Source organism: Vigna angularis, chromosome 6 (genome assembly GCF_016808095.1).
Source record: "Vigna angularis cultivar LongXiaoDou No.4 chromosome 6, ASM1680809v1, whole genome shotgun sequence".
In the NCBI taxonomy this organism is placed as follows: domain Eukaryota; kingdom Viridiplantae; phylum Streptophyta; class Magnoliopsida; order Fabales; family Fabaceae; genus Vigna; species Vigna angularis.
The window spans coordinates 34,624,832-34,651,750 of record NC_068975.1 but is presented as its reverse complement, the minus strand read 5'-3'; the positions used below and the strand labels follow the sequence as shown (position 1 = coordinate 34,651,750).

At 34.8% G+C, this 26,919-nt stretch overlaps 3 protein-coding genes and 2 non-coding genes across 6 annotated transcripts; 1 reads left to right on the top strand and 4 right to left on the bottom strand.

Annotated features, from left to right (window-relative positions):
* Positions 1-4,030: 4,030 nt before the first annotated feature.
* Positions 4,031-4,133, bottom strand: LOC128197635 (small nucleolar RNA R71). Its single transcript, XR_008250263.1, has one exon. It is a non-coding gene; the product is annotated as a small nucleolar RNA R71 (small nucleolar RNA).
* A 5,080-nt stretch (positions 4,134-9,213) lies between these two features.
* Positions 9,214-9,286, top strand: TRNAE-CUC (transfer RNA glutamic acid (anticodon CUC)). The gene has a single exon. It is a non-coding gene; the product is annotated as a tRNA-Glu (tRNA).
* Positions 9,287-12,542: 3,256 nt separating this feature from the next.
* On the bottom strand, positions 12,543-15,159 carry LOC108342446 (uncharacterized). The gene is made up of 6 exons (XM_017580225.2): positions 14,896-15,159; positions 14,722-14,819; positions 14,472-14,612; positions 12,985-13,010; positions 12,828-12,883; positions 12,543-12,737 (listed from the first exon to the last, which is right to left on the bottom strand). The coding sequence occupies exons 1-6, from the start codon at positions 15,144-15,146 to the stop codon at positions 12,710-12,712; spliced, it is 600 nt and encodes a 199-aa protein (XP_017435714.1). The 5' UTR covers positions 15,147-15,159; the 3' UTR covers positions 12,543-12,709.
* A 768-nt stretch (positions 15,160-15,927) lies between these two features.
* Positions 15,928-19,938, bottom strand: LOC108342158 (glutamate receptor 2.7). Of its 2 annotated transcripts, none has more exons than XM_017579876.2 (5): positions 19,605-19,938; positions 17,954-19,245; positions 17,356-17,662; positions 16,853-17,250; positions 15,928-16,564 (listed from the first exon to the last, which is right to left on the bottom strand). In XM_017579876.2, exons 1-5 carry the CDS (start codon positions 19,888-19,890, stop codon positions 16,139-16,141), a joined length of 2,709 nt encoding a protein of 902 aa, XP_017435365.1. In that variant the 5' UTR covers positions 19,891-19,938; the 3' UTR covers positions 15,928-16,138. The 2 variants fall into 2 exon arrangements, with proteins under 2 accessions (XP_017435365.1, XP_017435364.1); XM_017579875.2 differs by having other exon boundaries at positions 16,348-16,569.
* Positions 19,939-22,893: 2,955 nt separating this feature from the next.
* Positions 22,894-26,031, bottom strand: LOC108341684 (glutamate receptor 2.7-like). Its single transcript, XM_052879717.1, has 5 exons — positions 25,758-26,031; positions 24,402-25,669; positions 23,945-24,251; positions 23,457-23,851; positions 22,894-23,332 (listed from the first exon to the last, which is right to left on the bottom strand). The coding sequence occupies exons 1-5, from the start codon at positions 26,029-26,031 to the stop codon at positions 23,096-23,098; spliced, it is 2,481 nt and encodes an 826-aa protein (XP_052735677.1). The 3' UTR covers positions 22,894-23,095.
* Between the last annotated feature and the right edge of the window lie 888 nt (positions 26,032-26,919).

Sequence of the window (26,919 nt, the reverse complement as noted above, 5' to 3'; positions counted from 1 at the left end):
TAGTCCAGGTTTTGATACAAGTATTTACTAAAACAATTTAATGGAAGGATCACATTGTACATCTCACCCAACATATTATTTAATATATTCATAACTTTGAACTTAAAATTATAAAATAACTCATAATTAAATTATTTTCTCATATTTGTTGTTATATTTGAATTAAATTGGATATTTTTTGTTTACTATGTTGTTATTAAGATGTTCACCATTCAATTAAAACGTTAGTTATAATTGTACTTACTAGTATCTAGCTGGTACCCTTCTTTTACAGAAGTAACTATGTACTTATAGAATTCAACATCAATGTTGCAACTAACAACCAATGTTTGGAGTTAAATTTGAATATTTATACCAAAAGAAGTTATAACTCAACTAGTTTTATGCTAGTTCAATAACTGAATTATATATTTTAAATAAACGGCTAAAGCCAATTTTTTTGTAATAAAAAATATATTACTTTTTTTTATTAAAAAGGAGTTGTTTTTGCACATTTTTCAACAATAACATAAAAATCCATTTTGTGGTAGAAGATGGTTTAGTTTAAATAACGAGTGTGAATTATTGTACATTCCTAATATTTGTGTTCATTTTTTACAAGTAAAAGTTAGGTTTAATTGCTTGTTTTGTCCCCAGTTTTGTTGAAGTGTGTCAAGTTCGTCCATTCTTTTAAAAAAGTTGCAAGTTCGTCCACACGTGGTTTAAAAGTGTCAATTGCATCCTAACGTTGAAAAATTTGTATCAATGAAGTCCTCTCCGTTAAATATAGACTAACAGTGTTAACTGATTGATGATTTGGCAGTAGAGAATTTAAACGTGACAAAAGAGTGGCAATATTGGTAATGACGTGTGAATGAAATGTTGGGTGACATGGCATTAGGTGAAACTTCGTATGAAGATGCTTGATGATACTAGAAAGAAGGCATCTGTTGAGGAGATGCGTCAAAGTGATTCTAGTCGTCGTCGATGAGGAAGGGGAAATGATTCTTGCTTTAGGCGCGATGGACGACGTGGAGGCCATGGCTTTGTCTGCGTTGACGTCGCTGATGGAAACCCTCGTCAGCGATGATGGACGGCGCGACTGTACTGGTTGCGACACTTGGTGGTTAGGTTCCAACGGAAAGAGCGACACTGATTGAGAGACCATGCCCGACCGATGGGAGCCTCGGGGATTTCAAGGGCAATTGGGCCCTTGCCGTTGACATAACTGATGATTCCCTTTCCGGGGAGGATGGTTTTGGTGAAGAGGGAAGAGTCAACGATGTAGCACCGCCAGGGGTGCTGCCGAGAAGGATCTCGGTAGCGATGTGGCAGGGGAGCTTTGCACTGTGGCCATTTTGATTGCGGAGGCAGTGGTAGATGATTCTGGGATCTGACAACTTGCAGCGTGAAGGTTATTCTTTGAACCCGTTTCATGGGGAAGAAGACCAGGGTTTGCGGTTAAAGGCGTGAATGTTTTACCCTCCGACGAGTTCACGGCGCAAGGGTTCTGATTTATGGAAATCTTTTTGGGTTTCACGGCGCAAGTCTGGGTTTCGCTAATTTTAGGATTAGGATTCCGATTGAGAAGGTTAGGGTTTCCAACTTATTCTTGCAAATTAGGGAGATTTCTCTTATGTAATTGGAATTAAGATGATTGAAATTAGGGTTGTTGAGCTTGTTCTGCTTTTTGGGTGGTTATGAGTTCGTGATTTGGGTTTTCTATTGATTCACGGTATAGGGTTTCCGGGAACAATATGCAAGGAGCGAAAACTGATAAAGACCCAGAAGGATAATCAGAATTGGGAAATTGGGAATCTTGCAAGTTGATATTAGGAATCGTGTAAGTTGAAACTGTAATTCCATGTTACCCAACATTTCATTCACACGTCATTACCAATATTGCCACTCTTTTGTCACGTTTAAATTCTCTACTGCCAAATCATCAATCAGTTAACACTGTTAGTCTATATTTAACGGAGAGGACTTCATTGATGCAAATTTTTCAACGTTAGGATGCAATTGACACTTTTAAACCACGTGTGGACTGATAGGTGTAAACTTTACTTGCTTTTGTTACTTAAAATGTTGTGTTTTTGAGTAAGTTTTAGTATTAATTCTCATGAAAAGTATATAATTGTTGATGTAAGTATAGTTTGTAATGTTTAAATGTGTGTTTTGATGCTTTTGTGTGTTTATTTTTGCAATAGAATAAGGATTGGATAATATCAAAGAGACCCTGTGTGCATCAGTGGCCCAGCCAGAGCGCACCAGAGGCCCAGCCAGAAGTGAACCAGTGGCCCAGCGACCAGGAACCAGTGGCCCAGCGAGCCAGTGGCCCAGCCAGAGCGCACCAGTGGCCCAGCCAGAGCGCATCAGTGGCCCAACGACCAGGAACCAGTGGCCCAGCGAGCCAATCGCCCAGCGAGCTGGAACAACTCGCCCAGCTAGCCCACTCACCCAGCGAGTGGATTCCTTTCGCCCAGCGAAAAGTCACTTAAGGTCCTTTCTTTAAAAACGCGATCCAAAGGCAGAAACCAGTCAGTTCTGGAGGGAAGAAGCCAGGGGGAACTCTGCAGCTCGTGTCCATGCTCGTTTTGGGTGCTCCGGAGTGGAATTTCACCACTTTCTACCATCCAATCCATCCTTTATCGCTTCTATGATGTATATGTGTAGCTAGAACTCCATTTCACTGGGGTTGAGAGTACATTTCTGAAACTCTTTGTAATTTCTATATTAATGCATGATCTTGTATGAATTTTGTGTTCTATCTTTATTATTCATGCCTATGATGAGAATCTGAGCTATTTGAACGGTTAAATCATTGAGAAATGTATGAGACCGCGGACCTAGGATAGAACTGCTAAAGGATTTCGAGTCCTAGACATAGGAGGAAATTCTTAGTCATCTGTGACATTGTGATTAAGGCAAATCTGATAACTGAATTATCTAAGAGATTAGGATTTAGTTTGAATGATTCTGAACGGTCATCTGAGAGATCAGGACTGCATGCGCCTAGGATGTTGATGCTTAATTTTGAGGAATTGTGTTAGTAGAAAAATTACTTGAGTGATGAACTTGAAAATCAACCCCAGTGAACTTTAATTCAGCTGTTTTTACCACTTTAATTTCATCTGTATGCAAATCTTACTTGTGTTGTAAAATTAATCGCTAAATTAGTAAACTTTAATCATTCTGTGAATCAAAACAAATCTCTTGGGAAAACGATTTTCGGACTTACCGGTTTATTACTTGTACGATTCGGTACACTTGCCGAGGTCTCAACAAGTTTTTGGCGCCGTTGCCGGGGATTTGTTTTTGTTTTCGTTGATTGTTTGTTGTTTATTTGGTTTAGTTGATTTTAGCTTTCTTTTTGTTTAAGTGTGTATTGTGATTATATTTAAATTCTTGTGCATAATTGTTATCATCTGTAGAGATTGTGTATTTTTGGATTGTTTTCTTTTAGTTGTGTTTTGTATGAGAAGCAGAGAACAGGTTGAAAATCTACTTTTTGATCCTGAAATTGAAAGAACTGCTCGAAGGAACAACAGTAGAAGAAGGAGACAAAGTAGAGAATCCAGAGAAGCCTCTGCTATTTCTGAAGAAAATCTTAACTCTTCATCTGATCAAGAAAGAGAAGAAATGGAAGACAATCGCACTAGAGAAGGTTCTGGGCAAGGAAGACGTACTCTTGCAGATTATAATACTTTCTCAGGACCTCTGCACTTCAACAGTATTGCAAGACCAGTGGTGAATGCTGCTAACATGGAGATGAAGCCAGCTCTTATTCATCTGGTGCAGAACAATCAATTTCATGGATTATCCCACGAGAATCCATACACTCACTTGGCTACTTTCATGGAGATCTGTAATACAGTGAGGATTCACCAGGTTCCAGATGAAGCAATCCGACTCAGCTTATTTCCATTCTCATTGGCTGGTAATGCAAAAATGTGGCTGAATTCCTTTCCAGAGAATAGTTTGACAGTCTGGGATGATGTGGTTGCTAAATTTCTAAATAAGTTCTTCCCTCAGTCCAAAGTTAATAAGGGAAAGCAGGAGATCTCTTCTTTCCAACAAGATGCTGATGAAACTCTAGGTCAAGCATGGGATAGATTCAAAGGCCTACTGAGAAAAACCCCTACTCATGGATTTGATGAGCCTACAATGTTAAATTTGTTTCTTGGAGGACTGAAATCTCAAACAAAGTTAATGTTAGATGCATCAGCTGGAGGTAGTATCAGATGGAAGACGCCTGAAGAAGCACATGATCTGATTGAAAACATGGCTGCGAATGATAATGAAGTTCAGAGTGAAAGAGCCCAATTTCAACAAAAAGGTGTTCTTCAGCTTCAATCTCAAGATGCTTTATTAGCTCAGAACAAGATTATGACTCAGCAACTTGAGACATTAATGAAGAAGTTATCTCAGCTACCTAAAGAACTGCAGAATGTTTCTCAATTTCAACATCAGATGGTTCAGAGTTGTCAATTGTGCGGAGGAGATCATAATAATGGTCAATGTGTAGTGCAAAGCATGTCTCATGAAGAAGTACATTATATGGGAAATCAAGGTCTTCAGACAAACTATGATCAACGTCAAAGTTTTAATCAAGGATGGAGACCTCATCCGAGTATGGGACAAGGTGTTCCTTTCAACAGACCACCTCCACAGAACTTTCAGCAACAACCTACTCTGACAGACAGAACTTCAAAACTGGAAGAAACTCTTCAGCAGTTTATGCAGGTATCAATTTCCAACCATAAAAGTACAGAAGCCTCACTTAGGAATTTGGAGATTCAGGTGGGTCAATTAGCAAAGAAGTTGGAAGAAAAACCAGTGAAGGACTTTGGGGCAAACACTGAAGTAAATCCAAAGGAAGACTGCAATGTTATTACCACAAGATCTGGAAGAATGCTGGAAGAAAGAGGGATTGAGAAAAAAGTGAGTGAAGAAAAAGATGAGATGAGTAAACAGGGAGATGAAGAAGAAGAGAAAGAGGATAGAGAAAGTGAAAAAGAGAGAGAGGGAGAGAAAAAGAAAGAACATATGTATGAGAAACCTCTTCCTTATCCAAAGGTTTTCTCTAGAAACGAGAAGGAAAAACAGTTCAGGAGTTTCATTGATATTTTCAAGAAACTGGAAATCAAGATGCCCTTCTCAGAAGAACTGAAACAAATACCTGCTTACTCAAAATTCATGAAAGATTTGCTCACAAAGAAGAGAAAGTATATTGAGGAAGAAACTATAGAAGTACAGGGCCAGTGCAGTGCTATCATTTAGAAGTTGCTTCCACCAAAGTTTAAAGATCCAGGCAGTTTTACAATTCCATGCACCATTGGTAAACTGGCTATTGGGAAAGCGTTAATTGATCTTGGAGCCAGCATCAATCTTATGCCTCTGTCAATGTTTAAGAAGATTGGAGAATTAGAGTTGAAGCCCACACGCATGACTCTACAATTGGCAGACAGATCAATCAAATATCCACATGGAGTAGTAGAAGATGTGTTGGTAAAGGTAGACAAATTCTTATTTCTAGTGGATTTTGTTGTCATGGAGATGGAAGAGGATAAAGAAATTCCTTTGATTTTGGGAAGACCATTCATGAAGACTGCTCGAGTATTGATTGATGTTGATGATGGAAAGCTTAAATTGAGAGTTGAGAATGAAGAAGTAAATTTTAATGTTTTTGAAGCAATGTCTCACCCAAATGATGAAGATACATGCTTTCAAACTGATGAGCTTGAGGAAGTCTGCATGATGGCACAGAAGACGATGCACATATCATCACCTCTTGAAAGAACTCTTGTTGATGCTTGTGAATTTTTACTTGTAGATGAAGAGAAGTTAATTGATGAATGTATACAGAGTCTAGATGCTTTGAAGGAGATTCCATCTGATGAAAAAGAGATAAAAGAAAAGAAGCTGGACTTGAAGTTGCTACTTTCACATTTGAAGTATGCTTTTCTTGACAAAGCTGACAATAAACCTGTGATCATCAGCAATGCTGTATCCACTCTGGAGGGAGAAAAGTTAACTGAATTCTTGAAAGTGGACAAAGGAGCTGTAGGTTGGTCAAATTCTGATCTGAACGGAATAAGTCCTTCTTCTTATTCCATGCATATAATATTCATGAAGGATGATTTCAAACCATTGGTTCAACCACAGAGAGCTTCTTAGTGTCAAGCTAAAGACGTTAAACAAGCGCTTACTGGGAGGCAACCCAGCTTTCTAACTCTATCTATTTATGTTTTCAGTTCTTTTGGTTGTCTGGATTGAATCTGAATATGTCTGGTTGTGTGGATTGAATTTTGTTTCTGCAATGATTTGATTGTGAAATGTGTGTTTGAAGTTTGAATTTGAATTTTGAATTCTGTCCATGATAACTGGCATGATTGTGAGATTGTTATTGCAGAATCTGAGTTTTAGAACTTGTGTTATGATTATATATGATTTATTCTTGAATCTGATTGATGGTGACCCAGAAGTTGAATATCTGAGTGTACTGAGAAAGCTTTGAGAGCAAGTGAGAAGTTGTTATTGCTATGAATTTGGTTTTTGCATAATTCTTATTAACACAGATACATTCTGGTTTAGAAATGAGAAAGGCAGTTTTGTTTGATGAAATTAGCTACTTGGCCAGATGACTACCCATATGTGAATATTAATCCTTTGTGATCCTGTTTGAGCCTTATATATATTTTTGTGAACCCTCAGCATATTACAGAACAATCTACCTTATCCAACACTCTAGGAGAAGAGAACAAGAAACATATTTGTCAAGATGATAGGTAGAAATTAAGTTTGGGGGAAATCATAATCAGTTGAGTCTTAAACTGATGAAAAGCAATATGAAAAAAAAAATTATATCAAAGTTAGAGAAAAAAAATGTGTTATGTGATGAATGAAGAGGAAGTTGATAAATAAAGTTTCAATGTTGTTATGTTCTTGTTCTCCTCTTCTTTAGTGTTGTTTTGTTTCCTTGTAAAACCATGTTTCTTCTAGCCAAGCCAAGTTATAACCTGAGAAAGTCCTTTTGATTTAAATCAGAATGTTTGATGTGTATATGAGATGACTTGCAAAAGTTGATGAAGTAGTTGATAACACTTTGAGCGTGAATTTGAGTGTAAACACTTGCAGGTTGAGGTAAACACTAATTGAGCACATTTGTACTATTCTTTTTCTGGTTGTCTTATCATTTCGGATTCAAGAACTTGTTAATATAGAAGTTATAACATTTGATCTGAATATTTGGAGGTGTAGGTACAATCCTTACTTTTGTGACAGAGATTATGTGATGGAATACTAACTGCTTTGTTGAGTTCGTTTTTCTGTTGATATTGTTTATTTTCATGAGGACATGAAAATATGTAAGTTTGGGGGAGTTTGATAGGTGTAAACTTTACTTGCTTTTGTTACTTAAAATGTTGTGTTTTCGAGTAAGTTTTAGTATTAATTCTCATGAAAAGTATATAATTGTTGATGTAAGTATAGTTTGTAATGTTTAAATGTGTGTTTTGATGCTTTTGTGTGTTTATTTTTGCAATAGAATAAGGATTGGATAATATCAAAGAGACCCTGTGTGCATCAGTGGCCCAGCCAGAGCGCACCAGAGGCCCAGCCAGAAGTGAACCAGTGGCCCAGCGACCAGGAACCAGTGGCCCAGCGAGCCAGTGGCCCAGCCAGAGCGCACCAGTGGCCCAGCCAGAGCGCATCAGTGGCCCAGCGACCAGGAACCAGTGGCCCAGCGAGCCAGTCGCCCAGCGAGCTGGAACAACTCGCCCAGCTAGCTGGAACAACTCGCCCAGCTAGCCCACTCGCCCAGCGAAAAGTCACTTAAGGTCCTTTCTTTAAAAACGCGATCCAAAGGCAGAAACCAGTCAGTTCTGGAGGGGAGAAGCTAGGGGGAACTCTGCAGCTCGTGTCCATGCTCGTTTTGGGTGCTCCGGAGTGGAATTTCACCACTTTCTACCATCCAATCCATCCTTTATCGCTTCTATGATGTATATGTGTAGCTAGAACTCCATTTCACTAGGGTTGAGAGTACATTTCTGAAACTCTTTGTAATTTCTATATTAATGCATGATCTTGTATGAATTTTGTGTTCTATCTTTATTATTCATGCCTATGATGAGAATCTGAGCTATTTGAACGGTTAAATCATTGAGAAATGTATGAGACCGCGGACCTAGGATAGAACTGCTAAAGGATTTCGAGTCCTAGACATAGGAGGAAATTCTTAGTCATCTGTGACATTGTGATTAAGGCAAATCTGATAACTGAATTATCTAAGAGATTAGGATTTAGTTTGAATGATTCTGAACGGTCATCTGAGAGATCAGGACTGCATGCACCTAGGATGTTGATGCTTAATTTTGAGGAATTGTGTTAGTAGAAAAATTACTTGAGTGATGAACTTGAAAATCAACCCCAGTGAACTTTAATTCATCTGTTTTTACCACTTTAATTTCATCTGTATGCAAATCTTACTTGTGTTGTAAAATTAATCGCTAAATTAGTAAACTTTAATCATTCTGTGAATCAAAACAAATCTCTTGGGAAAACGATTTCCGGACTTACCGGTTTATTACTTGTACGATTCGGTACACTTGCCGAGGTCTCAACATGGACGAACTTGCAACTTTTTTAAAAGAATGGACGAACTTGACACACTTCAACAAAATTGGAGACAAAACAAGCAATTAAACCTAAAATTTACTCTTTCATATAATAAATTTAAATAAGTTATACACAAGTTATTTAATTTGTGCAACTAATTATCATTACGTTAAGCAATGAGATCAAAGAAAAGTTAATTAAGAACATATTTTTATAGAAGAAAACACACATATTTTACTGCTATATATCTATTCAAAGTTCAAACTATCTCAATAGTCTTTTTTATACAAACTTTAACTTAGGTGTTACAGAAAAATAAATCTATAAAATTAAGTCGTACAGACTCCATAATTGAATCAATGATTTAGTTAAGTTGTACAAGTGTCTATATGCAAAGATTAAAATAGTTTTCCATTTTGTCTTAGTATAAAATATTTTTAACGAAGGTGCTCGTAACAATAAAATTACATAATTTTATTAATTTAAAGAAATTTGTCAATTAAAATAATTAACTTTATGAAAGTACTAATTCGAAAAATAAAAAACTAGAAATTGTTAAACTAACGAAAGAAAACGAATTTATTAATGTTAATAAGTAAGTCATTTACCAAGTGTTCCGTTGTAGTCTAGTTGGTCAGGATATTCGGCTCTCACCCGAAAGACCCGGGTTCAAGTCCCGGCAACGGAATAGTTAATCCTTTTTCACAAATCATTAATTGTTTCAATGATAGATTTTGTTTAGTTTTTTCTTAATAGATAAGTGATTTATTTTATTTTACTAATTATTACATCTTTCCAACAGAGGAAGTATTCATATATTATTCTGATAATTTTTTTCTCATATAGTTTTATCATGTAATGTCATGTGAATCTTTTTTATAAGAGAAATGAACAGCATGTATCGATGTCAACATCATAAATTTGTAGTCAACACTTACAGCTTGTGTACACCAATTATAGAATTCCATTTGACAATTGATGATGATGATGTTGTTTTTCCACCAAAAAACGTGGCTATAGTGTTAGTAGCTTTTCAGAAATTGGGATTCAGCATTGGACTTTCTTGCATAAATTGCCCTAGTCAACATTTTAGAGAGCTACTAATCGTCCATTGAAATTTTGAAATGAACAAGAAAAAGTAGAAGAACAGTTCAACATGACAATGATTTTTATGTTAATGGCCTTGAATTATTTTAGAGTTAAGGAATTAAATGAAATGCGATTATAAAAGGCAAAATTTACACTGTAATCAAAATATTAAAACTATATCAAAAGGTTTTTACCACATGTATTATTTATAGAATATTATTGATAATACATGATAAATAAATATTTGTAAATATATAAAATATAGTATAACTAGTTTTAAAACCAAATATATTAGTATACGATTCACCAACCAGATTAGTTATTAAGACCAAAATGTCATAACTATTGTACTAAAGACAGATAAAGAGTTATACAAGTAAAAAATAAAAAGAGTATAGAAGACTGATAATCCATGGAATGTTTCCATAACTTGTTTTCAAAATTTATAATGAAGAAAGCAGATTTTGCATAAAGAATTTAGTGAAATTTAGTGATTTGCTTGAACTAAAATAAATGAGAAAGAATACTTTAATATATACAAATATTTTATATTTATATGATATTATCTTTTTTTAAATATAAAAAATTTACATTTTTTTATAATTATATTATTTTTATAATAGATGTGAAATAAAAACATGTCATTTTATCCTTATCCGAAATAAATAGACAGAGAGAAAGAAAACATTAAAAGGTTGTGCCAGAATTGTGAGAGGTTGCATCAACCATGAGATTTTATGAAGTTAATGAAAGAGTTTCACATGGAAGAGGGTCCATCTGAAGAAACAGACCAGGCGCCACTATCTCCAGCTCACACCCACCAAATCATTCTCAGTTTGATCAACAACTTCACTCTGCACACAAATTCATTTTGCAATATTAATTTTTCATACTTGTTGTTGGGATGTCCCTCTCTACCATTCACTCACACACCTTTTCTTTTCTATTTTTAACACCAAAAATTTATATATCACACCCAACTTGTTCCAGCATACACACGTAATTTTCTAGCCGTCCCATTATTCACCGATACTTCTTTAAAAAGTATTTTTTTTTTAAATATCGGTGCTCAGTATCAAGGATGTATGATAAAAAACCTCTGAATTTCAATCAAGTTATCTAAAAAGTATTCTTAAGTATTTTTTTAGTATCCGTTAAAACAAATTTAATTCCACAAATATATAAATAAATTATAACAGAATTTTCCATTTTTTTTTAAAATTTCGTCAAGATTTTCACTTGATTACTTGATACATATGTTATATGATCTTAGACAAACTTTCCTGTAAGCACTGATATACAGGCCGAGAATAGCAAGTTTGACCACGAAAAATATGTAAAAGAAATTGAAGAAACCAAAGGAGAAATACTGGTATCATATCATGTTATATCAATCTCTTACATCTATACAGTTTCGAAGTTGCAAATATTGGTGGGAAGACTATTCTTCATTCACTCCATCACTTTCTTAGAAAATTCTTACTCCTTCATTAACCACTTCAATTTGAGAGAATATAAATTAGAAATTGTTTTATCGTCTTGATTAATTAACATTTGTCCTCTCTCTATATATGTATAATTATGCGCTTATTATATTACATCAACAATATCTTATTTTAAAATAGAACTTTTAAGCAAGAAATAAATTAATTCCTTAATAACCTTTTAAATTTATTTTTGTATATAGATCAATAGTCAGACAGCTGTCAAAATGGGTTACAATCCGCGGGCTAGCTCAGCCCCCCACGGATTCGAGCCCAATTGGAATTGAAAAAATTGTATATTTTTTATGCGGGTCAGATTTAAACCCGACTTATTTAAACCCGGCTCATATGGGTTGAACCCGTGATGGGCCGGATTGGCCCACCAACCCCACCTACCTAAGTTTATTTTATTAAAATTAAATTTTAATTTTATTAAAAAAATATTTATTATTACTTTTGCTTGAAAAAATTATTTAAATTCATTATTTTCATAATTAATTAACCACCGAGTGAAATTTGAAAGTAAAATTTGTTTAGATTTAAATTATAAAAGGTTTGTAAATTTTTTTTTTAAAAAAATTGTAATTAAGTGAGTCAGTAAACCAATTCGTTTACCTACCAATCCGTTGTAGGTTGGGCCGGATTTGAATTTTTCTAACTCGCTAATAAATGAACCGGATTTGATTGGCTTACTGACCGAATCAAATCGGATAACCCGTTTTGACAGCTATAGCGAGACACATTTTAAATAAATTATAATATTTAGTATAAGTTAATAATAGTAAAAACAATACCACTTCTTATAAATAATTAAATAAAGCAGTCATTACACTTAAAAGACTTTTTGAATAGCTTAAATTGTAACCTTTTTTATCAAATAAAAATTTATAAAAGTCTTGTGGTTTATTAAGGGGCTGTTTGAAAGCACAAATTAAGCCATTACTGTAGCCAATCGTTTTCAACTATTGTTTATAAGAAAAATATGACCACCAACAGTTGTCACGTTGAAATTATAAACTGTTTCCTTCTAGGTCACATCTTCCCTCTGACGAGGTGCTTTCGCAGCAATATAATTAAACTCCGGGGCCAAAACTTGTCGGAAATTAGGTGCAACGAACTAGTAAATAATCACAGCAAAAAATGTTGAAAACCTCGTCAGTTATAAATCATGAGCTTATTTGGATACCTAGAAATATTTTTTATAATTACTTATTTAAAAAACTTTTTTTAATAAAAGAAAAAACCCTTCTGATTAGTATACAAATAGACCCTTGGCATATGACCACCGGATCTCGAAACAGGTAACCGATTAGTAGTCATCTGATATAGTATTAGTTTGTTTTGTCCAAAAATATTATTTAAGGCAGGAGGGACAGGGACAATCGAACTCTAAGGCATTCTTTAAACTAAATAATGTTACAAAATGGGATCACTGCATTGGGGGAGACAAAACTTCAAATACAATGAACAAAACTATAATGCCTTACAATTTGATCATTAATTCAACCTCAATTTCGTAAAGCCAGATCGGTCACTGATTAAGACTCTGTTGCATCAACGGTATTCCTGGATTATGTGAATTGTTAATGAAATTCTAATAACAGAAAGGACAAACAACATCTCAGGTTCAGAATTAAAGTAACATCATCAACTTACTTGGATGTTTGTGAATCAAGCTGCATGGTGACTGGTCCATCGTTGACCAGATTTACCTGCTCCCCATTACAAATGGGAGGATTGTTAACACAGACATCATTACAAATTGTCAATCAACTAAGAGACCTGCACGGTGATTGAGTGGCATATTTTTTACCTTCATCATTGCTCCAAATACACCATCTGCATTTCAAATTGAAAGGAGCTTAAGATAGGGTTTCACCAGATCTTGTATGAATAAATACAAAGCAACAAATACAACTAAAACTCCTAGCAACAAATACAACTAAAACTCCTAGCAACAAATACAAAGTCACATAAAGAAACTAATTATTAGGTCAAGGGAATCAAATTGTACAGTCAGCATGATCTTAGGTATTCAGAAAATTATGTTTTACTATAATTTAATTAGCCATCAGCATAAAGACTTGACTGTTATAACGATGATAAGAATGAATGAGGGAATTGGACATTGCATGTCAACCAAATTTCTGAATTAACATTAACTTCATTTAATAGAGTGCACGAAAAGATTCTACTGTAATTCGTCTTGATGACCAATACACAACCTGTTAATATTAGTTCCACTGCTTTGTCATGGAAGAGAGAAAAGTTAAAATAATTAATGGCAAGTTCATAAATACCCTGAGTCCTTGCAAAGGAAAACGTGTACGACATTTCAATCCAACTCACTATATGTACTATTGTACATTCTATAGCATGCTATATTAAGTTCTAACTACATTAAATACTTAAAAGTTGTAACCTGTATATTTAATATATTAATGGAAAAAAAACGAATAGCTATTTCAATTTATCACCGAAAGATGAGACAAAACAACGAATGAGAGTGAATTGCAAGAAGGTAATTTTTAGGGTTTGGTAATGCATGTATGTTTTGAATGCACTTTAAATCTTTAAAAAAAAATTGAACAAATAGCGTGAAATTTCATCGGCAAAATTAGTTGAAAGTAGAAAAAAGTATTCTGTTTATTGACATTCGTGATTCATTCCCTAAAGCGCCCTAGACGGTAGATTTTTATAAGCTCCTTTCAATTGAAATAAAATTCATTAAAACATACAATGTCAATTGCTTAAAAGTGATCTTACCTAATAAGATCTATTTCAACTAAAATAAAATCCTTATAAAACTCTTCCAGTATAGATATTATTCTATAATTAAAAAAAAAAAAAAAAAACTCAATGTGGAAGGATGGTAGAAGCATATCATTACTATATGAAGGGAAAATTGATAATGTGACATGTATTTACAAACCATGTATGTTGTTAGTATAATCCTTTAAGAATTACCATAATCAATTACACACACCAATTATTTAGAAAAGCTGCAAAAAGGATTAAAGAAATTTTTAAATAAATATATATTTTTCTCTCTCTTTATTTTTCCAATCATACAACTTCCCAATTATATTTTTACTCAATTCTTTTCATATTTTCTTTCTACCAGAAGAAATCGCATTTTCTTTCCTCTGTTCAAATAGAAAGTAAAAGTCATTTTAACAATTATTTATAATTAATTAACCAACTAAAATTGTTTAAAATGACGGAAATTAAATTCCATAAACTAACATATTAATTACAAAAGGAGAAGAGAAAGTATCAAGAAACGTATAGATACCATACCCTTGATTGCGTCAGAATTATAGGCGCTTCTAAACCTGTCAACCAAAGAGGCATAGAATGGTTTGGCTCTCTGAGGCGCCATCGCAACGTGAAAATCCGGCTTGTTACCCTTCAAGAATCCATACAACGTAAACTGACTCACTGTTAAAAAGACAAAATCAATAAATAAATCATTAGTCAGCAAATAAATAAGTAAATTTTTACATTCCATAACTGAGATTGAAAATGCTAGCACGGATCACTCACTCACCCAACAAAACCTGATAATTTTTCTGCATTACGCTGTGGTCCCACGCTTTACCCGAATTTTCATTTGGGAACAGCCTCATATTCAAGACCTTTCGGCATCTGTTAAAAGAGCAAAACTAATTTGAGTAACGGGAATTTGAAATTGGAATGAAAGGGGCGAAGAAATGAAGATGACATGTAATCGGCGTCCGCCTCGGAATCGGTGTCGTGGATTCCTACGAGGACTAGAAGGCCGGGGCCAATCTCGGAGACTATGCGGCCTTCGACCTCGACGGAGGCAGAGGCCACGCGCTGAACCACCGCTCGCATTGCCTTCACTGTTTTTCTTCTCACTCTGGCGCTCCCAATTCGTATTCCTCTGCTTACGCCTCCTGCTCCCACACGTGGAACCCTACACCTAAACGGCCACACCAATTGCAGTTCCATCTTTTATCTATCTTGTTGGGTTATTTTTTTTCCTATGCTTAAATATTTTTCCTTTTTATTACGTGTATTTATTTTCAGTATTTGGTCCAATTTTACAAAATTTATAATTTTTGTTTCTATTTTTTTAAATTTAGTCTTTTTATTTTTTTATTACACTTACTTTTAGCCTCTGATTTTTTTTTTAATTTTGTTTAATTTGTTAGTATTTAATTGCTACCAATTTTAGTCATATAAAAAATTGATAAATATTATGCATTTTCTTTCAATTGTATCATATATAATTTATCTTTACCATTAATCCGAAAATTATATGTTGTAGTTACACAGACTTTTGCTCCTTCTGTAAACATAATTTTCCGGGAATGTTCGCATCTCTGCAGTGGAGTATCTTAATTAATAATTTTGAAACTAAAATAATATATTTAAGTTAAGTCTAATTTTAATGTCTAATGTTTATATAAGAGAATTTATTTTCTACCAATTATAAAATAGTTCCCCCACTTTTATTTTGTACACAAATAAATAATATAGAACAATTATATTTTATTTAATTACTAACAACACTAAGATTTAATTCTTGTTTTAAAGAAAAAATTTCGAAAATAATAGATCTGGTGAGAGGAATAGGGCTGAAAAGAAACTCCGGCACTGAACGTATGTTTCATACATATTGATGAAGGTCGTAACTATGGCTACATTTTTGGTAGTCTCAGTTAGAATAGTCGCCAACGCAGCTTCTTGAACGATTCTTTTTACCACATTGGGAGAATTGAAGAGCCAGTTATGAACTATCGAAGTTGTTATTCGAGAAAAGTCTATTTACATGTTGCCAATTCACGAGGCACTTACATATGTTTTGCTAACAGAAAATGTTTAAAAGTAAAAGAAAAAGCAACTACTTTGAAGTGTTGGTGATTCCTATGTCTGTGTTGTCATGTGTAACCCTGGTGATGGAGAAGGGAGCATTGAATTTTCAGGCACTGGGGAACCGGTCATGCTCTCGTGACCCTGTCTGGAAGAAAATCAGTAACAACCTGTGTCCGTGTCTCTCTTGAATTATTGATCTTTTTGTTGTAAATCTGCTTTACATGTGCAATCACCTTTTCCCACGCATTTTGATAATCTGGGGTGTCATTGCCTTCTGGTGCCACGCGTTGGCGTTGCTTAGTTGATTTTACCAGAGATTGGATGGTTGATAGTAGCAGACAAATGGTGGAAGTAGCACCAGAGATGACATATAAAATCCATAAACTTCTTAGCTTCAAACTTTCCGGGTTGTTGGTGTCGGAGGTCGTGTTGGAGCACTTGCCGGAGCTAATCAACCACTTCTCCTCCAACCTCTTCAGCTCTGCATTCTCTGACATATGTAATATAGCTTTTGACACATCTCTGGCCACTGGCGATCCTTTCTGGAACATCTGTGCTAAGTTATTTGAAAACTGTCATAACTGGAAGAGTAATAGTAGATAGACATCCAAAAAAAATTTACTCTATATTTTGACTGAGTTAGATGGTTATAAAGATAATTATGTGCAATTGTCTCTTAAAATCTAATGGGAAAAGTCTGATTCTCTAACATTTTTCAAATAGAAAACCATAGCTCAAGCAACAAAGAAAAACTGCATAAACACTCACACTAAGAATTTGAATTCGTGTAATGATGAATGGAATGGAATGAAATGAAATGCACTAGTATTATCACTTACAAAGCCCAGTCCTCCAAATCTGGTTCTGGGAGTGGAACCGGTGTATTTGTTACAGTATTCAGTGATGAATACCTTTTCGTATGGGAGTTCAAGAAAGGCAGCTGCTATGCTGTTATTTTGAAAAAAACCATCATACGTGTATTCATCAGTGATATTTTTTATGTTCCCAGGCGGGAACCCTTCTACTTTCTCTAGGAACGACCTAACAAATGAGTCACCATCGCAACCAATTGTCTTGTTGTTCCTCTTCAACAGCTGAATATCTGGGACATTCAGTTCCAGTTGTTTAACCGTGAGCATTGAAGAAAGGTTAGCAGTGTAGGATGAGTTAAGGATCAGAACTAGCAAGAGCCATGAGACCATCACGATGCGAGTTAAGTTGCTCTGCATTTTTTCCCCTGCATGACGAAAATCACCATTACTTGAGTTTAACTCATTACTGGTTCTCATGCTTAATTCTATTGAAAATAAAAATTGCTTGGAACTCTAACGTTGATACTCACTGTGAGCGAAAAACAAAGAGGAGAAGGTAAACCAAAGAGCTGTGCTGATTTGGCTGCCCCAATTGCCATGAAACTCGGGATTGAATTCCCTCTCAAGGTACCAAACTGCTAACATTGTGTAAATCAAGATGCCACCCGTAACCATCCACATTTCCCAGGTAAAGGGCTTTGTGAACATCCATGCCGACTCTTTAGACTTTGATGGAACTACCATTGTCAACCCTGATTCTGCATATGGCACTGTAAAATCCACATACTGCATTCTTTCTTCTAGTATGGTCATGTCCCCAACTACGGCATCATAACTCTTCCATCATTATTTAACCAAGGGGCAACAAAAAAAAGTAGTCCAAATCAATAAAGCAGGGACGAAATGATACTCTAAATTTAAAATAACGAAGTAGTATTTAGTACAAATTATAATTATGACGACCAACCAAATTTTCAATTGAAATGCAGTTTAGCCAAATTGGAGCAATATGATATCTTACAAAATGATAAGAATGTCACTTCAAAGAAAAGTAGAAAACTAAAGATGATGAAAGAAATAATATTAGTCTGTCTATCGGAGTTTGGAAAAATGGAAAGAATTTGATACCTTGTTATAGACAAGCTGAACCAAATCATTATAGGTTCCATCAATAGGATAATAATCGTATGGCAAGTCATACCCCAAAAGGTCGAGCACGCCCTGAAAAATATCGATACAAAATCCACTATATGTTGCAGGATCGCCCTCATGTTCATAATCAACCTTGACAAACTTGGAAAAAGAGGTTCTGCTTCGGACTGCAATTTTCATACGATTTTGTTTAGTAGGCATATTCCAGCCTTTTGGATCCCTTTTCAGATTGCCAGGCCACCGAACAGCACTGAAACATTCTGTATTACCAGCGCCAGAATGTCCACCTTTTCCTGTAGAGAGGTTTTTGGTGAACCCATATTGTTCACTCCAAAAGCATAGTTCCTTGTAACTCTTCCCGGCCACATTTACCATCCTTAAAATAGAAGTCTGCTGGAGTTTCCCATCTTTGAATTGAATATGACCGCTTAAACCAAGAAAACTGCTACCCAGTATTTCTCCAAGTAAATTCTTTGGGCTCCAAGTGTTTCTATTGGTCATTCTGCTTACTGCTTGGGTCACAATTTTAATGCTATCATAAGCTTGCAATGCATAAAATCCGGGGTAGCGGTTATCTTCCTCGACATTCTTGGACCAAAATGTTCTCAAGAATTCAGCCTCAAAATCTGGGTACTCGGGGCTTATTTCGGAGTAGTACGTTTTGATTCCTAAAGCTCCATCCATATAGGAAATAGCAGACTTGTTGACAGAGTCCAGCACATTTGTTATGCTCTCTGGAAGTATCCATGCTGATTCTTTGTCCACGAATCCCATTTTTGAGGCTTCTTTAAACAAATGGATAGCCATTTCTAATGAAGATCGCAGCACAATGAAAACGCGAGATTGGGTTTGCAACAACTTCAACAGTTTTTCACGTATAAACTCTCCTGGTTCATGCAGAGAAGAAATAGGTGGAAGAACTAAGTGATAATCAATCGATGAACTCACATCCCGGAGGGCCTCAGATAGCAGTGCTAGCATGCCATAGTCACCTCCATATGCATCATCTTCATAGATAGCTACTACTCTCTGCCAACCAAAAGCTTTCACTATATCTACAATGCATTTGATATATGATAAATCACTCCTAGTCATTCTCACCAAAAAAGGCCACCTATTACTCATCAACGGCGGGGTAACGGTGGGTTCTGCAAATGCTATAATAGGAACTTGAGTTTGGCTTCCTATTTCAGCCACTAGAGCTGCTTCTGACCATCTGTGCATCCCGATAATCACTTCCACCTTTTGCTTATCAATCATCTCTTCAGCTGCAAGAAAGGGTCTCAAATTCTTCAGTGTACATATTTAAGGAAAGGCAACCTGTGTTTTTAACTCTCGTCAAAGCTAATTTTTGTTCCTGCATTCTAATAATAATCATTTTGGTTCTCACATTTCCAAAACAAGATGGGTTCGTCCTTGGTTAAGTCAAAATGAAGTACACAGGATCAGAAAAAAAAATCCACCACCTTTTATAAATAGAGACTAAATCACCAATTTAAAATAGAAAGACTAAAACAAATTTTGATTGAATCTTGAAGAATCTAAAATAGATTTTTCCCTTTGAAAAAGTTTACCCGAAGGCATATAAAGTTGAAATTTTTACTTGGCCAACGGTAGATATACTAACCAAGAGTGATGGCTTTAAGAGGATTGTCGGTGGAGTTCCGGAAATAGAGAGCCATCTTGTAGGTCTTTGAAGTGCTATTGTAACTTCGAGCTGCAATGTCCATGGCCATTTTCTGTTCTTTCCCAATGCGAGAATTCACATCAATGATTGCCCCAACAGATATAACTTGGTTGTCTATTGTTGTAGCTTCATCTTGGTAGCCATTAATAAGAACAAGGGAGATGAGTACATAAAAGAAGAGAAAATTCATTATTATTCCTTGAGGATTAGTTGAAAGGAAATGCATTTTGCTTCTATATGTTTTGCTCACATGATATATTAACCTTTAGCTGAAAATTTGGGGTATAGGCTGCCTCGGTCTTATTACATATCATATATAAGTGAAAATTCGAGGAAAAGAAGGCAGTAAGCAGCGAAATTATTAGTACTTTAATGCTAAGAATTCTGGTGGGGACCTGGAAAATCTTTGACAGTTACAGGGATGTTGACTCCATACATAAAGACAAATCTGAGAATCTTGTCACCAAAATAAGGAAGGGATATTCGTGTAGTTCCAACTTGCGTGGAAGAATTGGTGAGGAGGACTAGCTTGTAGATAGGATTAGTCTTGTATTTGGACAAACCTGGTAGAAAACAAAATAAAGGAAAGTTTGTATCAATATCATGTAGCAGCAAGCAGAAGTTGCAGATCGAAATATATGATTAGTTTGAGTTAAACTACTTTCATTCCAAATGTGAATCCACTGTTCAATCATGCCCAACACTCTTTCGTCCTAACATGTCAGATAACAAGGGTAATGAACATTAGTGAAACATATGCTAATGGTGTTTGACTTCTTGAATTGCTAGAGTTGTCTTTTGATGAATTATAGTTACAGAAATCATGTTTTTTCTAGATGATAATTTAAAAAGAGAAAAGAATGATACTATCAGTATTACACAGAAATTTGATCATGCTTCAAAGTTATGTAGAGTCTACGCTTGTTTTAAGGATTTCTACCATAGCAATTATGTAGTTGGAATCATGATTTAACAAATTTTATATTTCTTTGTTATGATTGTAAGACACCGTTTGTAAATTGTGATAATCGTAATTATGAATTACTAAGATGACATCACTTTCCTTTTTATATATTAATATTCTTTATTTATATAAATTATTTTATAATTTTTTTTAATGTATTCATGTTTACATCCTAAATCTAAAAAAAGTGTTATTTAGAAATTTATATAGTCAAGAATTTAAGTTTGAACTCCCTACATTGAGTAATAATAGCTAAGATGAATAACATATAAAAATCATAAATCCATTATCTAAATTTTTTTAATAAAAGTATTAAAAAGTGGGCTTTAAGCCTAATTCAACCCCACAAAATCAATTTGTAATGAGAGGTTTGAACCCAACTTATATATTATAATTTGGTCTTATTTTTAGTCGATGTGGGAGTTCCAACCCATTCCTTCACGCCGAGATATAGACATCTCGAGCGTGACAGTAGAAATGGATGGTCCGATAGTGGCCCGACGGGTGGAACAGAAATGCCCACAAGAAATATCGACATCTCGAGCGTGACAGTAGAAATGGATGGTCCGATAGTGGCCCGACGGGTGGAACAGAAATGCCCACAAGAAATATCGCTAGGATAATGGTTCTAATACTATATTAAGAAGTGGACTTTATGCCTAACTCTCTAGTCAACTTGGGACTTCCAAAAAAATACTCTAAAAGTGTGGTTTTAAAGTTTCCATGTTGAGGATTGACGGAGCACGCAGGAATTTTTGATTTTGAATGATCGAAGGCGTCCTATACACTCCAAACAGATACCGACAGAACATTCATATCCACTAGTTTGCAAGAGTAGACTTGTAGAAACGTAGAATACGTTGGGATAATTGTTCTGATTTTCGGAGAAACATGAGATGTAACATTTGCCAAAAGACATTTCTTGGAAGGAGTAAGTCGGATGGGACCTAGAACATGTGGACAACAAGAGCAGTTCACCCCAAACTTAAAATCAGCTTTACCTCCACCACAAACAGACATACCAAGCAAATCAGAAGTCGGTCTTCGCCTATACAGCATTTACCATTTAACATTTAGCATTTGACATTTAGAGTATGACATTATAAGATTTGGACTCCCTTGGATGCAGGGATATGGGAATTTATGTTGGCCAACGTAACTACTACAAATATGAAAAGTCAGGTAATATAAAATATTACAAAATATATAACTCAAATTGAAATATTAAAACATGATGTGTGGCAATGATTCTGCTGCAATATCAGCCTTATGTTTTCCGTGGACTTTCGCAATGGACTTTGTTATAGTACTTACAGAATAAAAACTATATGTTTTTCTACTATTGTTTATACACATTCTAAAGCATACAAAATAAATTAAAATCCAGTCAATCTTGTATCTTATAATTATTTTAAATTCATTATTCTGAAAAACTCTAACGCATTTTTTTGTTACTAAACTAACATTTTTACAATAATTTAAAACAGAAGGAAACATTGTTTCCACCACTAGAGATTAGAGAAAAGTTGGGTACAGGCTTCTGAAAGCCTTTATGATATTCTTTTGTACCATTATTATTTGTCATTTTAATACTTCTATATTTAAAACTAATTTTTTAACCTATTAGAAAAATAAAGTGCATGTAGGTATTTTATCAAGCCTTAACTGAAGAAGAATTTGATAAGAGAAAATCTTGAAGATTATTGTTGTTATTCTCACTAATATCAACTTCCGTTACCATTTACACTGAACTAAACCATAACAGTTAAGACATGCTTTTGGAAAATAAGCTTCCGGAAAACATGTTCGAAGATTTTCAATTTCATGTTTCACATATATAAACATTTTGAATTATTTTAGAAATATCATTTTATAATGAAATATTAATGATAGAATACTGCAGAATAATTGATGTTAAAAAACAGTTTCAAATTACATATTTTGGAATTTTCATTCCGAAATATACGTTTTCCCTCTTTCAGAATATGTAATTCAAAAACATTTTAATATATTTTAAGTTGTATATTTCAAAATTTTAAAAGTCATCTAGGTCATTACATTGTAATGGGAGCGTGGTTAAAGAAAATATACAGAATTTAGAAAACAATTCTTACCTCATGTATCTATTGTGGATTGTTATTTCCTTTATCTACTTTTATTGTAAAGCAATAAAATAGTTGTCCAATACAATGAAACTTTTCTTAAACACAAAAAACTATGTTGCTTTCTCAACGTCCACTCTTGGAGCAATGAAGAAAAAAATCACTTGCTAGTCAGTTATTTCGTGAAATTCTTTGAAATTAAACCTCAGAAGACATGTAAGACAATGTTTATGGAAAAAACACCGCCACTACCTTAAGTCCATAACTAAACATTAGATGCTAGACATGAAGATTGAATTATGTTCACGTGTTTATGAAATAAGGTTATTTCTCAACCGTGTCACATCATTCTAGTAATCTGCAACTTATGTTTGGCTGCTGACAGACAGCACCAAGCAGATGGTGCATATGAAAGCACACATGACATAGAGAATCCAGAAGTTGGGGAGGGTCAGGCCCTCAGTTTCTGGAGAACGGTTTGAGTTTGAGCATTGCGGAGGAGTCAACCATTGCTCTTCCAAAGATTTTAGTTTTCCATTTTCTGCTAGTTCTAAAATGGCTTCAGAGAACTCTTTAGCCATGGGAGATCCTTTTTGAAATACCTGCATATATCAGCAAAACCAATTTTCAGTTCAATGTCTAACAAGTTTGATATCATAGTATGGAACAGAACTTGAGGGTGAAAAATGCATGACTAAGGTTGGAGACGGAGTTGTAAGCACTTACAAAGCCAAGTCCTCCAAATTTATAGGCAGCTGTAATTGCAGTGTAATCCCCGGGGTACTTGTTCAAGAAAACCCTCTCATACGGGCTTTCAAAAAAGAGAGCATGCATTTTTTTGCTTTTGAATTTATCTACAATGTCATGTTCTCCATGAACGTATATTATTTGATTTGGATGGAACTTATACACATTTATCATGTAGTTCCTTACAAAGGAACTGCGGTTTTCACAACCAACTGATAAATTGTTTTGCTTTAGCCACTCAATATCTCTTCGTGACCATCGTTTGACAGTTAGCATTGAGGAAAGGTTGGCAGTGTAGCTTGAGTTTAGAACAAACACAAGAAAAAGCCATGCAGCAACTGCTACTCGTGCAGAGTTGCTTCTTATTCTCTCCCCTGAGGCACATTGAAGAAAAAATCTAGAAATCACTAATCATATAACGAAAAAGAATGTGATAGAGTTTTCATTATTTGCATATTTATACTTACTGTGAGCAAAAAATAGAGAAGAAAAGGCAAACCACAGTGTGGTGCTGATCTGATTTTCCAATGGACCACCAAAATCTGGATTGAACTCATGCTCCAGGAACCATACGGTGAACGTTGTGTAGATGAGAATGCAAATAGTAGCAAGCCACATTTCCCAGCTAAAGGGTTGCTTAAACAACCACATCGATCCTTCAGTCTCTATTGGAAATATAACTGATAAGCTCGAATCAGTGTATGGTTGAGTGAACGACACATCCTTTGATCGGTTGGCGAGTATTGTTAAATCTCCGACAATAGCATGGTGGGACTGCAGTTATTCAATTTTCTATGAGGGTTCTGTGTTAATCAATTGGTCATGAAACAAATAATCACGAAAGTCTAAAAGGAGGACACAATTTAAACTTCAAAGAATACTAGAAAGCATTTTGTGTTGAGAAATTTGAACAATAGGCATTACCTTGTTTATTACATTCAGTAGAAGTTTATCATAGGATTCATTGAAGGACTCAAATACATAGGGAATGTCACCATACTTGTAACTCAGAATTTTTATTGTCTCGAGGAAAAGACGAATACAGAAACCATCATATTTCTTTGGAGGGTCTTCCTTCAGGAAATTTTCGAAAGCAGGGTTTATAGGAATTGCCACTTTTAAAGGTTCTGCGTAAGTCGGCAGTTTCCATCCCTTAGGAGCAGTAGAAGTTAGGCCTCCTGGCCAAACCACTGGACCAAGTGAGATATTTGTAGCATAATCACCTTTTGTTTCTCTGTCTTTCAGTATTTTAAGAGATTTACCGAACTTCAATTTCGGGGTCCAAAAATCTAATTCCTTGTATTCCTTGTTAACCACGTTTATCACTCTCAACACCGGAGTGTTGAATAGATGACCATCTTTGAATCTTATATTACCACTTAAACCATTGAAATCGCTAGATAACAATTTTTCCAAGAACACCATTGAATTACTAGATTTCCCATTCATTCTCTCCAAGGCCTTTGTGATTAATGTAACGCTATCATAAGCTTGTAATGCATCTGATCCTGGTTTTGCATGCTCAGGTTGGAAATCATCCTGCAATTGCTTATAAGAAAGAGAACTTGTAGAATAATAGGCTTTGATTCCTAAAGCACCTTCCATAGAGGACAAAACAGATTTGTTTGCAAAGTCTAACATACTTGTGATTCCCTCGTTCATTATCCAAGCTGAATCTTTCCCCAACAATCCAATTTTCTTAGCTTCTCTGAACAAATGGGTTATCATTGGGAATGTTGCTTGAAGTACAACAAAAACACGAGATTGCAGTGGCAAAAGCTCAAGCAATTCGTTCAGAACAAACCCTTTCGGATCAGATAAAGAAGTGAACGATGGAAGAACTAACCGGTTCTCTATCTGTGAGTCACCCTTTTGGAGAGCCTCAGAAAAGAGGCTTAACATTCCAGAATCACCACTGTAAGGGTTGTCTTCGTATATAGCTATAACCTTCCGCCAATTGAACTCATGGATAATATCTGCAATGCAGTTTATTTGTGCAGCCTGATCTTTTGCCATTTGAATCAGAAAGGGCCAACGATGTTGCATTGAATCAGGAGGGATCATTGGGGGAGAAGAAAATGAAATAATTGGAATTTGAGCACTGTTTCCCTGGTCAGCAACTAGAGTTGCTTCTTGCCATGTCCCCATGACAAGAATGACTTCAACTTTTTTCTTAATGATTAGTTCTTCAGCTGGAAAGCAGAAGAAGCAATATATCTTATACGTGATTAAGTGAAAAGAAGTTTAAAACCGAAAAGTTCATCATCAAATAGTGCTCACCAGATGAAGCTGCTTGTAATGGAATTCCACCAGAGTCGCGGAAGAAAAGTTTTATATAGTGGTTCTGTGAATCATTGTTGAAACGTTGAGCTGCAATTTGCATGGCCATTCTCTGTTGTTCTCCTGTCTTTGAATTGACATCAATGAGCACGCCAACAGTTGTATTTTGGAAACTGTAGGCAACCTGAGCGCCAATGAAGAGAAGCAAGATTGTTGGAGAATGCCGAAGCAAAACATTTGATACTGCTTTGGAAGTTTGGGTATGAAAATTCATATTGGCTACTGACACAAATTAAGTATCTTCAGTGTTGTTATATTTATGTAATGAAATACAGAGTAGGGGCTGGCTATGAAAACCTCGTAAAACCTCTTTCGTGATAATTATAACACAAGTTAAAACTGGGTGGCAGAAAAAGTTTACATCTAGGTATGCTATTGGTTGGGAAGTCGAAAATTTTCTACCAAGCCCTTTGCTCATAAATACGAAATACGAATCTTCAAACATCCTCGTCATTCAAGATACTTTGAAGTAAGAGTTATGAGTGCATTCTCCTTTTATAAAGGCAAATTTTAAAAACGGGGGTATTTTACCACGTAATTTATATAAATTGGGTAGTTAGACTTTTTTTTTCTTTATTTTCTTTACATATTTAGAGTAAGTAGTAGAGTTACGATGACTTTTCAATTTAACTCGTCATGAATTTTAGGACTTTTTCATAAAATTTTGAAAAAAATGTTCGTTTAAGGAATATAGTTAGAATTGATGACTATTTTCAATTTGAATCAAAGTCGTCATGATTTATAACAACTTCAATTATTTGAAAAAAAATTTAATAAATTGAAGTCGTTATCACTTGTTCAATTTGAAACTCATTAAAAATTCTAATGATTTCTTTATAAATTTTTTAAAATGTGAAATTGTTATGACCTATGATAATAATTTATGACGATTTCTAATTAAAACCAAAGTCATTATGTATGATAATTTCAGTTGTTTTGAGAAAAAATTCAATATAACTGACGTCTCATGAATTCTCACAACTTTAGTTCATTATAAATAGAAAATTGTTATCAATTATAAATACTTTAATTCAAATTAATAGTCATCATGAGTTCTAATAATTTTCACTCAACGTATTCATAAATAAGTTGTTATAAATAA